Raw genomic sequence first — 13,044 nt, 5'->3', positions numbered from 1 at the left:
TGATCCTCAGCTCTGGTGTTTCTGTGATTTGCACCACATGCCAAATCTGCACAGCGGTTCATTTACATAGACCTCCATCTGATATAATGACATCCATCCATTGCATTCATACATTCATTTCCATGTAAAGCGTTCATTTATTAAGGGAAATTTATTCTGCATCTATCTGGCATAATAATGTGCCAACAGAGTACAATAGAATATCTAATCTTCCCATTTTCACTAAGCATATTTGACATATTACAACTCTAGATTTAAGCAAATAAACCATCATTTTCTTTCATTTATCTTGCACAGGAGTGTTGTGGTTCCTCCACTTAAAAAAAAAAGAAGATAAAAACTGTATGGACCTGTCAATCATTGCTAAATCTGAGGTTGCTCAGGCAACCTGCAAATGCTTCCTGGGTCAAAAGGTTATTTGGCACCTCAGCCTAGTTAAGAAATGGGATCAGGGGTCAAAACCGTCAGCCTCTTTACATCTCAGGGGTGCTGGGGAGGGGCAGCCCCTAATAGCCAGATTGAGTTTGAAGGTCAAGGTCGACCCTATGGCAATGGTAATATGTCTTTCTTCACAACAAGCTATTTCACCAGAGAATCATTTGAAATCTGTGAGACACAACAGCACTGAATCAGCCACAGTTTGTTTTTGTTTTGATCAGGGTGGAGATTCTCCAGCCAATAGTGAATTGTTTATCAAACCTCAATTGGCCAGGAGAGAACACTGCACAGGGCTGTTTTTTTACACTAAACAAGTGTTGTAATTGAATTATGGGCATGCATTGAGGGATATGAATTCACAGAGGTACAGATGGACTATCCATTAGAAGAGTCCGGGCCAATGTTGAATAAGGGCCAAGCCAGGGACAGACGTGGTCCTTCAGCCTGTATTTCCAGGCACAGTCATTAGTGAGTGTAAATTATACAGTGTCTCACGCTGGACAAACAATATGTCAATGTTCCTTTTGGTGGGTTGCTGGGGTCACAGCAATTAACGTGGATGGTGTTGTGTTTGCTCATCAGCACAAAACTGGGAATGAATGATTCTGCAGTTTGCTTGGGGTTTGCTTGCGATTACTATTTTTTGTTGTTTTTAATCGCTGCAGATGGACGCACACATACACACACCAGAACTTCCTTTGCAAACAGTTTACGTTGCTTTTGTTGAGTTCTTGGAAACAAAAAAACAAAAAAAAAAAACAAGGCGCCACCACAACACTGAAGAGCTGAAACAGTTCACTTTTCTCAAGCGGGGGCCTTTCTTGAGAAGGAGTAATTTGAGAAGCAGGGCCTGTACACCGTGATCCAGTTAGGACCCTATTATTAAACACACATGCACAACATATGAGCTACGTCATGTTAAACAATGACTGCATTGATAGATGAAATCAATTTGTGCCTTTATAGAACCTGTAAGTGCACAAGTAGGAGGCAAGCCGAGGAGGATGAATGCCTGCAGCTTAATTGCACCCCACGTCTTGGCAAAGCGTTTCACTTGTGCAAAATGAGCGAGGCTAGCTTGTAATGATCATAAAACCAAACATTTAATCCCATCTACCTGAACTAACTTTGCCTCTGCTGCCATCACACATCCCTGCTGAGAAGCTCATAGTTTTACTGCATCTGCAGTACTGTTTTTATGGCCTAATTTCCTGAACAATTTCAGCACAGTGTTTCAACACTAAATTCAAACCTGCAGTGAGGATATGGATTCTGTTTTAGCATCCAGCACCACCTACTGGAGCGATTACACTTCTCTCCTTGGTCAAGCTGAAGATGAATAGTCTCTATAAGAACACTCCTCTTACTTTACTTAAAGTGAAAACCAAGTAAAATATGGACAGAGGCCGTGTTTTTCCAAAGGAAACAGGGTTGCTTGCTTTTCCTCCTCATGTTTCCAGCCTACTTCATTATTACAGCAGCTTATTTCCCTGTGGTATAATTGCAGCATATGCAGCGCATGAATTTTACTGCCAACACGCAGCAGGCCTGCAGGTGAGCCTATCAAACATCTGGTTGACTCCCTGGGTACCTGTGTCCCATAGTTAGCCCAGAGCCCTCTATATGTGTGTGTAAGGGGAGACATATAGAATATAAGGGTTTATTCAGCATGCCATCTGTCCATTTTAATATAACCACACGCCAGTTCAAAATGTTTTTAATAAGCAAAACGCAATAATGTGTGTATTGAGCCAGTTAAACTGTTGAAAACAGATGGACGGAGGACGTTAAGGTGTAGTTATACAGTGAATAGGTAACATGTGTTACCAGTAAGTGTGACTACATGTTATATGAAAAATATGGATTTTTCCATTTAAATAGATATTTCTACATATTTGATTTTCACAAAGTATAAAGGAAAAAGGCCAAGAGAATTCACAAATGTTAAACACTCAGTTTGATGAAGACTTTGATGATCTCTGTGATGGTGACCAAGCTGCTGCTTCCTGCACTTCCCTTCTGGCAACTTCAGCAGTAAAGAGCAACCTCACTATATTTACTGCAATGATAAGTTCCCTACACCATGATCATGACAGAGTAACACAAATAAAAAGGTTAAAATATTTGTTAAAAAGTTTAAAACCAAGAACATAGGCTTAGCTGTTTCAAAGTAGGAAACAAAGCTGAATGATAAATCTTAATGAACCATAATTCATCACAGATGTTTTGGGCATTAAAAAAATGACGCACTTAAAACACTACATTTCATCAGAGTTCTCTTCTTTATCCAAACTCTTTAAAGGCATTGGTGTGTGTATTGTACACATGTACCGTAACATATGCCAATCAGGTGAAAATACGCAGCTAAAATGGGGCTGGGGAGAGAAATGGTCATCTATTGTTAATGTCCAAATGGATAATGCATAATGGTGTAAACCTAGATAGGAGTTTCATTTGCATATATATCTATATTTTCTTTTCTTAATGGGAAATGCAAATGTGCCATTTTGTGGTGAGTGTGTGTTTGGGAGCCTTCGTGTTGAATAAATGTGACTCTAGGGTATCCCCACGCACCTCGGCATATTAATCATCGTGACACGTTCACGACCCTTCTAATAAGACAGGGGCCACAGTGCACCCCCTCAAACATCCCATCCCACCCCAGCCCCACTCCCTCTTTGTCTCTCGGCCAGTCCCAAGGGACAGGAGAGGGTGGTGGGGGAGGCCGGGCTCGAGCTGGGGATGGAAGGGGAGGGGGGAGTGTGAAGTAAGACCCCCTCATTCAGAAGCCCTCCCTTGGGACAACGGCAGGCACAAGACTCCTATTAGGACTGAGCACAGTAGCCCCCCAGGAGCAACAAAAGACACCTCCTAATGCTCCCTGTTCTAGCTCAGTGAACACGCACACACACACATACACACACACACACACACACACAGAAACATGCAGCCGCACATAAACACACAACATACACCAGCTTCAAACTGACTGTCTTGAGTAAACAGACTTAAAGCTCATTGTTTTTAGTGTTGGGGTTATATATGTTCGAATGTCTGTGGGACATCTCCAGCAGGACGGGGGCAGAGGATGAAAAGAGCGAGCGTGCAGTGAAGTGCAATAAGGTGGACAGCTGGACAGCAGGAAGCATGCTGGGGTCTCACCGCTTGTGTTTGTGTGCATTCACACATACATGTGAGACGTTAATGTCAGAAGACGTAACTACTCTGCTTCGAAAAGTCAAATCCAAAAACTTTTTACATATGTCACATAAGCAGACATCTAAACAAAGACAAACAGAAAGATGCTTGTGATTGATTTGCTGTTTGAAGTGCTGCTGCTTTGGACTCATTCACTGTATGAATCAATCTGAATTCAGTATTGCCATCAGATTCTTTTTTATTACTGTGTTTAAAGGAAAAACCACTGGAGAATGAAACTCTGAGACAACATTTAGATTAGCCCATTTGAGGAAAACCACACATGCACCTGGGCACCGTCTGTTCTTGTAAAAAAACACATCATCATGGTCCAGTCCACTTTTACATGTTTTAAGCAATAAAGAGGCAGGCAGAGCAGGTTTCACTGTCCAGTAACAATAGTGGTTCAAGTGAAAAGAGCAAAACTAAAAAAGAGTATTTATTATTGCTATTTGGAGTTTTGTTAATTCATGCCAGTCATAAGTTCTGGGGAACAACATTGATCTTTTTTGTGTTTATTGCATACAACGTCCATTATATGTGCTTAAATATTCTGGGAATCAGCTGAACCTTCTCCTTGATTACAATATGCACCATCAGCCAGGACATCGAGCATTTTGACATTAAGTTGTTGGAAGTTTGTTCTCAAACAAATCAGCGAATCATGACAGTAACCTTGTTAGCCTGAAGATTGTGCAGCTGCTATAATTTTATCATTAGTATTTCAATAATCAGTTATTGTTTCTCAATAAAAAAAAGCTCAGTTAAGCTTAACATCACCATATTACAGACAAATTACTGGTTGTTCACTTACTTAGCTCATCTCAGCAGTCGTGCAGAAACCTGTCGTAGAAAGATTAAAGTTTAAGTGACTTTTCCAAATGCTGGATTTACAGGAATTTTGGTTTTCTGGCTTGACCCTCTGTTGTGAACCAGTTTGAGCAGAATAATACGAATTGTCATGTTTGATGGAGCAGATATCTACAAATTATCACCACTTGCCCATCTAAGCCTGTTTGACATCTGCTACAAGCTACCAACAATAACACTGCATAACCACTGCTAACACATTTTGGTTGTTACACAGACTTGAGTTTGACCTCTGAAATGTCACTGACATGGTCACTGATCATTTTTCTCATGATCAGTGAGCAAAACCCTAATCTTTGTTCCCAGTTACTTAGTTAAAAGTTTGCAGACTTAAAGGAGAAACATAACAACAGATCAGAATTGTAACTTAATTGTGTATGTAATTGTAAGTGTGTAGGATTTAGTGGCATCTAGCGGTGAGGTTGCAGATTGCAACCGACTGAATACCCCTCACCCTCTCCCTCCTCTTTCAAGTGTGTAGGAGAACCTACGGTGGCCATGAAACTCGCAAAAATGTGAAAGAACCTCTCTAGGGTCAGTGTTTGGTTTGTCCGTTCTGGGCTACTGTAGAAACATGGCAGTACAACATGGGGGGCTCCGTGGAAGGGGACCAACTCCCTATGTAGATATAAAGACAATGACTCTTAGTTTCATGGGATTACAAACTAAGTAAAACATACGTATGAATATTACATTCCATTTCTGCCAAGTCCGTTCCGCTAGATGCCACTAAATTCTACATACTGCACTTTTAAATGAATATGAGCAAAACAATGATTTAAAAGTGATTTACTCTAATGCAGATCCATGAAACCAGAGCAGGAACCATGTCCAAAAGCAGCTCCATGAATTTATAGTACAGTACAATTGTGTTGGAAATTATTGAATGAAACAGTGGAGCTGTAACAATTGCATTAGACCTACGGTGTATTCCTCCTCTGACTCCAATAACCTAATCTATATGACGCTGCACAAAAACATTTCATTCCATTTTTACATTTCTGGATCTTCTCATGAAAATCTACAGCAAATACATTTACAAATGCATATTGTGTTAGTTTCCAATAATTGGAATTCTTTATGATCATGTTTTATTTTTAATATGGCAAGCTGCTTCATTCTGTTTTAGAGGACCAGTAACTGGTAACATGTTACTAATGAATCAACAAGGGCATGATCCCCCACCGTTTTCCCACCCACAAACACAGCTAATTGTGTTTATTGAAATGCATCCGGTACATACCATTACTGAGAATAGAGGAGAAAATTCTTCCCATGTGCCACCCATTTACACCATTGCTCTTAAAAGTGTGCATGACTTTTGATACTTTACTCTCCAAATAATAAAATCAACTTTCATAATTTTGCAGATGACACCCTAATTTACTTCTGTCACCAAGTGACATCGTTCTTACAGTCTTTCCACCAGTGTGTTCAACAAATCAATGATAAGATGTGTGTAGTTTCTTTAACTAAACACAAATGAAAACTATGACGATGTTCTCATCTGTTGGCAGTGAGATAACAAACATTCAAACTAAACATGCAGAAGCAGAAGTTGGTATTATGTGCCATGTAGGTGGGACAAACTTCCAAAGGGTACAAGATTTGTCCCGACTCTCCCTACCTCTAAAACCAGGTTAAAACTTACAAAACTTTCATTGCTTCTAACTGAATCTGCAGACCAACATCATTCATGCTGTACTCTTCTATTCTTTGCTCCTTCTTCATCTTCAAATTTGCTTTCAGCATTTTGTATATTAAATGTAATTTGCTTTTTCTTCATATGTCTTACATGTTATGTAAATCTCTTGAAATTGTGTTTGAAAGATGTTATAAAATTAAGCAGGCCACTTTCTTGCAAAACAATTAATCTAATTCAAAACAGACAGTGTAGCATACAAAGGACAATTATATGGTGAATATATAGATTGATTACTTATGCTGATACATTATTTGTCATTGATTTTGCTCCTCAAACACATTTCAGTTCAGTTCAATTCAATTCAATGGGCTTTATTGGCATGAAAGTTTCAAGAACAATGTTACCAAAGCATCGAAATACAATTTGTCCAAATATTTGGACATAATATGAACATTAACACTTTCTTTACCACACATGACTATCCCTCACAAACATGTCAACCACTGGTAAGTGTCACCTCCTTAAAAGCTCAAAAAATGTACAATGTTTCTTCCTGGAAGAGTTTCTGTTTCAGCACACTTAGCTACTGAAAAAATCCCTGAAGCCACCCAAATCTGTCAGGACCTCAGCCAAGAGTTTTCTCTCAAGACAAAGTTAGTGTGACAGAATCTTGCCAACCCTCCCTCTAGGAAGCATTTTCTTCTGTACTGTTGCTCAAGAATTGTAAGCAGCATAAAATATCTATCATTCCCTATATGAGCTTCTCTTCATCCATCTGCGTTGTACATTATATAAATCAAACTTGGCTCTTGTCCCTAAAGAAATCATTTGGACATAATGAACTTCCTGATGTGGGTACGGCAAGCTGAGATACAACCACAGGTGATAAATACAGCGAGAAAGCTGCTCTCCTTTGCCGCAGAAAAGAGGCTAATTAAATTTTCATGTAGATAATCATGAGGTAATCCACCGTTAATTGTGCTTCTTTCCAACACAGTAGCTCCCTCATGGGATCCAACATTATGCCCAGGCAGCATTTCCTTTGCTTAAATGCCTCTTAGATTTAATGGACTCTTCCATAAACTGATCCGCAGCTCCTCGCACACGACCACACAGAGCCTGAACGCATCCATCAACAATAATCCCCTCAATGATCTCCATTTTATCTTTTCTCTCCCCTCCTCCTCCTCCTCCTCACTCATGTCCCTACACAGGGCTTAATTACTGGTGTGAAGTAATTATTTCCTTTATTAGTGAAACGTAACATCTGTTTCAGGTCTTTTTAATTGTACCTATAAAACCCTTCCATGATTTCTGTCCCTTTAGGATAGGACTGGGCTGCTTGTTGCTCCCTGCGGACTCACTCCCTTCTTCCCTCCCTCCACCCCCTTCATACCCACAGCGTGAGCCACCGTGCACCTAACTCGATCGCACTCTTTGAAAATCCTTTAAAGAATCAATGAGGAGCTCAGCAGTGGATATACACACCAGAAGTGAAGGCTGAGCTCTTGTACATATCATCTTTATAAGGAGACAAAAAAAGAGTATTCCTGCACAACCATGCCTTCAAACTGAGTAATGCAGTCTTGCATCCAGTCTCTGAACCTCTCAGTGTTGTATTTTTGGTGAAGCATGCATTAAATTCCAAAGCAACATATTCCCACATGCCAAGAGGAAAGGCCGGCTGCAGGGACTGGTACACGGGAGCGTGGGAATAGGGGAAGGAGGGTGGAAGGAGTGAGATTCCTGAGGTCCTGGGGAAATTTTGTCCCTGTATTAATAGACTTTGGTCCCTTTGAAATTTTATTAGCCATAAAGTTGACAGTATGTTGTGCAATTTCTACAGTCCTACAGACCTTTCTTTAAGTTTTTACTCCTTTTTAAACAAACCGGTCGTGCCCCGGGCGTCCAAACAATTCGTCACCAAAGTTTATCTTCCCTCTTCGGATTCCCTCAACTGATGCCAGCAACTACACAAGGAGAACAGGTGTCATCGTCAAACTGAGACCTCCATGGAATAAATAAATCTATAAAAACCTCACATAGTCATCAACTTCCAGCAAACACTGGCCAGTGAGTTGAAGACAGTCCGGCTTCTGCTGCTCTGTCCTTTTAGCGCTCTCCCTCTTAATTTTTATGGTTCCTGCACCTTCAGGAAATGACCCTTTTATAGGGTCAACACTATAAAAGACTTGTTTTTTTGTGGGAGTGGTTAGTGGATGTGTGTGTGAGCGTGTGTGTGTGTGTGTGTGTATGTGTGTGTGTGTGTGGTGGGGGATAAGTGTTCAAGTTACTACCGGTTCGTCTTTGCTGCCAAAGAAAGAGACCCGATGAGGTTAATAGTCTCCTCTTTCAATATATCACATAGCTGTGAACTCTGTGACCCTTTTTGTCAATAGGAGAACTTTTCTCTGGAGTGTGTGTGTGACTGTGTGTGAGTGAGTGTGTGTGTGTTAGCATCCTCATGTGTCCACACAAGTGTGCACATGTAGAAATTCATACATTCATACAGTTACATGTGCGTGGATGTTCATTTTCAGGTACTCAAGAGTTGTGTAAGCCTGTGCTTGTACTGAATGTGCCTCACCTTAACAGGATTACATAATAACACAAGTATAGCACTTTCTTATGTTAGCCTACACACAATCATAATGGGAAAGACAATATGTGGGTATAAAATAGTTTCACAAAGTGACAGGCTGTTTGAGTTTCAAGAATAGTTGAATGGTCATTAGAAATGTTTCAAATGTTGTTTGAGTCTGATTATGGTTCCATTAGTGGCAAAGTTTTCCCTCTGATTTCATAAATATATTTTGGACACACTGGTCACTGAAATCAAATTTAAACATGGAAAAGAAGCTGGGAGGGAGGGTAAGCGAGTGCTGCTCTCTGCTGGATTCTCTTTTACTGGACAATCTCAGAAATTACTGTCACAGCACAGAAAATAAGTTTACTCAAAGCAAAAAACGATCAGGAATACACAAGCAACTTTAACTGAGTTCTTGCATCAGTTGGTGACAGGACCACCATAGTCCACATAGGTGCCACATCTCCTTAAATTCTATTCCTTATTATCATTATTATTATTATTATTATTCCTGATACGCTCTGGCAGATGTAATTTCGAGTATTTTCAGTAAGTTTCTAGTCAAATAATGTGAGGTTGATAGGCATCAAAACATACAGAGAGACAGAAAGAAAGAAAGAGAAGTTCACTGATGGCGGAGTAAGGTCTGGTCTAAATGTCTTGGACAGGTGACAAATGGAAGACTAGTGAGGTCAAATCCTTGCCCCACCTCAGGCAAAACCAACTGGGCTGCAAAATACACACTTTGCATGCACACATACACAGTTACACACATAAATCAACCCATACAAACTCAATTCAGCTCAGATGTGAATAGATTTGTTGATAACATTCAACACTCTTTCACAATGCTGCATTAGAAAATGACCCTGATAAACTGCTCAAGAGTGAGTCATTTTTTATGCATGCACAGCGAGTGGAGCGGTTACCTACACAACACACTGTATGGAGGAAGATGTTTTAGTACATAAAGTGCTGCACTATGATATAAATAGCTGTACTTTTCCATGAAATTTCATAGTAATTAGAGACCAGGAAGCATGGACCCTCTCAACCCCCACTGCGGCACCCACGTACCTTGAGTGAATACTAAGAAGCAACTCTGGCACGGGTCCAGTTCAGTATGTACTGTGTGAACCCACATGGCCCATCAAAGGCAGTGTGCACGACCGTGAAAGGGTGATTGGGTTCGAGGTGCGCAGGGAATAGTGTTTGAAGTCCTCCTTCTATCAGAGAGACAGAAAAGGCACTTTTAATCCTGTGGGATCACTAAGGCGCCACAGGCAAAAAGAGATGCACTCATTCTCTCAACTCTTCCATGTACCGGAGAAAAGAGAGGAAGGAGAGAGGGGGCTAACGGGGAGGAAGGTGGGGGCGGAGGGTGGGGGTGGTGGTGGTGGGGGAGAGGGGGTAGAGAGAGAGAGAAGGAGCAGATGATAAAAACTGCAGCTGACGTAAAGAGATGAGGCAAACAGAACAGAGAGGAAGTGCTGTAACATGACAGATACAGCAGTAATGTCAGTCATTAGCTCCTCTGGCTGGCATGAAGCTGTTAGAAATATGCAATTAGCCAGCATCGTGCATAATGCCCTTTTCTGCTTTGAGAAGGTATCAAATCACTTTGCATGGTGTTTTGTGTGTCTTTCTGTGTGTGTGTGTGTGTGTGTGTGTGTGTGTGTGTGTGTGTGTGTGTGTGTGTGTTTGTGTGAGTGGCGGGCTGTGCAGAGGAAGCAAAGTGTTGAAAATATACTTGAGGTTATTGTTGATTTCCTCTGTAATGTACAGATGAGTGTAAGCATGCAGGGTTTCATCTTGTGTGTATTTACAGGTGGAGAGAGAATAATGAAATATAGGATTATTCTGCAACTCAGAGACAACATCCAATTATTATAGAAAATCTAGATAGATAGATAGACAGACAGAGAACAGTTTAAGTATGAACTCTGAGACATTAAAATCAATTCACCTGTAAGATACAAGACATCAGCTGTGCACTGATATGAATCAATCAAGGATCGATTGATTTAGATTTAATGTGCACAAAGCCTACAGAGAGTTCTACAAGGGATAGTTCAAAAATGTGATGATGGTGCAATTGGAGGAGGAATGATTGACATTAAATTCAGATGGCCTTTAAGTTTGCAGTAACAACATGTCAACTGATGTTTTTTCTGCCCTAACCATAGAAATAGATGGACAGGCGAGGGAGGAAGTGTTTATCTGTGTTATAAACTACAAGATATTCTCATCTAACTAAATAAGTTAGATGAGAAGAGGGAAGCTAAAAAAAGATAGATAGATAGATAGATAGATAGATAGATAGATAGATAGATAGATAGATAGATAGATAGATAGATAGATGTTATAATTATGTCAGATAACACATGAGGCCAAAGTCTCCTGCACACAGGCCCATCTTTGTTCACTCATGGTGTAAAAAAACGGATTATTTGGAGTGTGTTTTATCCGCCTTGTGCAGAATATATTACGTGTGTAAATGTTGTTGAACCCCGCGATTCTCCAGGAAAAGGTCACACACTCCCCTCGACCCTAAGTGATTCTCTGTCTTTGTGTACTCGTGGTGAAAAAAAAAACGAGCTGCGCCTATAAACTTCGCATTTAAAAGGCAAGTGCGGCCGAGGGGGGCCGCTGCATGAGGGGAACAATAGCAGCTTTTTGGACACACTTTTTCTCACTGCGATGAACAGCAGGGAAACCGGTAGAGCCTCCTATAAAAGACCGATAGAGCACAGCTGCCAGGGTTCAACAGTAATTTTATAAAATGTCTCCAAGGGGCCTGCCTGCGGTTTATCTGTGGATTTATGGGAAACTATAAGAGTGCGAGCAAATTGTTAGGGGCCTCATGACGTGATCATAACTCCAGGATTTAGGGCTTTTATATGCAAACATAAAGGATAAAGTGATACGACTGCCAGCCAAATGCTGCATTATCATTAATAATGCACTTGACATTCAAGCGGGTCTGTCATGCGTTCACTCCCTGTCAAACACAAAAATCATCTGAAAGAGGGAAAGTTTGAACAGTCTGACAGCAGGAGGTTCACTGACGAGTTCAGCAGCTTGATCCAAATATTAAAGACACCCTCCTGCCCCAACAGAACTTTATCACCAGGTGCACAATGCAAACCCTCCATCATCATCATCTTCTTCATCATCGTCGTCAACCTGAAAACTAAAGTTCATTAGGCCATATTGGAGCTGTCTGTTTTAGAGTGCCGAGGCTCTTTAAGCTGTTGATTATTGATTTATCAGGTTCACACGCAATCCCTATTTTGACAGCCGTGGCGAACAGCTGACCAGGGCCATTTGTCTAATTTTATCAGTCCGCTTCAGACACGCAGAGTGGACCCCCAAGAAGGTTAGGTCACTGACTTGAATGAGCCCCAGCGGCTCCACTGTCCACGCAGGCCTGACTCGCTTGCGCCTATCTGATCCGTAATTACGCGCATGACGCATTTGGAGACAATATTGTTGGGTTGTAAACTATTACTCACGCTCAGAGGCCATGGTGATCACGGACTCCGTGGTGGCGTGGTACTCATCCTCTTCCATAAACTCGTCCTGGGACGACGCGTCTCCCTGGAAGTCGTGGTGGTCCAGGAGCTGCTGGAGCGGAGGCGCCTTGGGCAGCAGCTGATTGACCACCTCCCGGCTGATGTTGGGCGCCTGTTTCAGGCGCAGCTTGCTCAGGATCTGGGACTTGATGGTCTCCAGTCTCAGCACTTTGCTCTGCTCCCTCCACACACAGGCGGAGCACTCGTGGGCACCGGCGTCCTCGTCCAGCAGAGACAGCCCGGCATCCGTGGGCGTCTCGCTGGAAGGAGGCAGCAGCAGATTGGGCTCATCGCTCCCCGACTGTCCCAGGGAGATGAGCACCATCAAGCACAGTAAGAAGTTGTACCTCGGCATGACGATGCGTGGACACCGGGCAATGCAACTTTTTTCTTTCTTTTGCTTTTCTTTTTACTCGCGTTATCCCGTTATATCCCCTCTCTTGGATGCGCGTCGCTCCTTGCCTTATCCTACAAAAGGCAGGGAATCAGTGTCATGCATCTATTCCAATACGATCACCCCGAAGTTGGGCCTTTTTTTGCAGCAGGAGCTTTTGCAATAAATTTTCAAAAAGACAAAAAAAAGTGCGTTCCAGTGTGTCCCGGTACAGGCTGTTTTGATTGAAAGTTAATAAATGATCAATCTAATGAATGCATAGCCCGCTCACATGTAGTATAATGGTTGTTTTGGGGTCCTCTGTACAATTTAGTCCATGGAGGTGTGTGAATGTTCA

At 41.6% G+C, this 13,044-nt stretch overlaps 1 protein-coding gene across 2 annotated transcripts in view; it reads right to left on the bottom strand.

Moving 5' to 3' along the window:
- The window catches only part of LOC122980771 (growth/differentiation factor 11-like), a 30,098-nt gene extending 17,054 nt beyond the window's left edge, over positions 1-13,044 (bottom strand). For both annotated transcript variants that reach the window (XM_044349096.1, XM_044349097.1), the window contains exon 1: positions 12,254-13,044. In XM_044349096.1, the coding sequence (XP_044205031.1) occupies positions 12,254-12,668 (415 nt within the window). In that variant the 5' untranslated portion in view covers positions 12,669-13,044. The remainder of the gene's footprint in view (positions 1-12,253) is intronic.

This window comes from Thunnus albacares, chromosome 4 (assembly GCF_914725855.1).
Source record: "Thunnus albacares chromosome 4, fThuAlb1.1, whole genome shotgun sequence".
NCBI lineage: Eukaryota > Metazoa > Chordata > Actinopteri > Scombriformes > Scombridae > Thunnus > Thunnus albacares.
The sequence above is the reverse complement of the archived record's forward strand: the minus strand, read 5'-3'. Positions and strand labels throughout refer to the sequence as shown.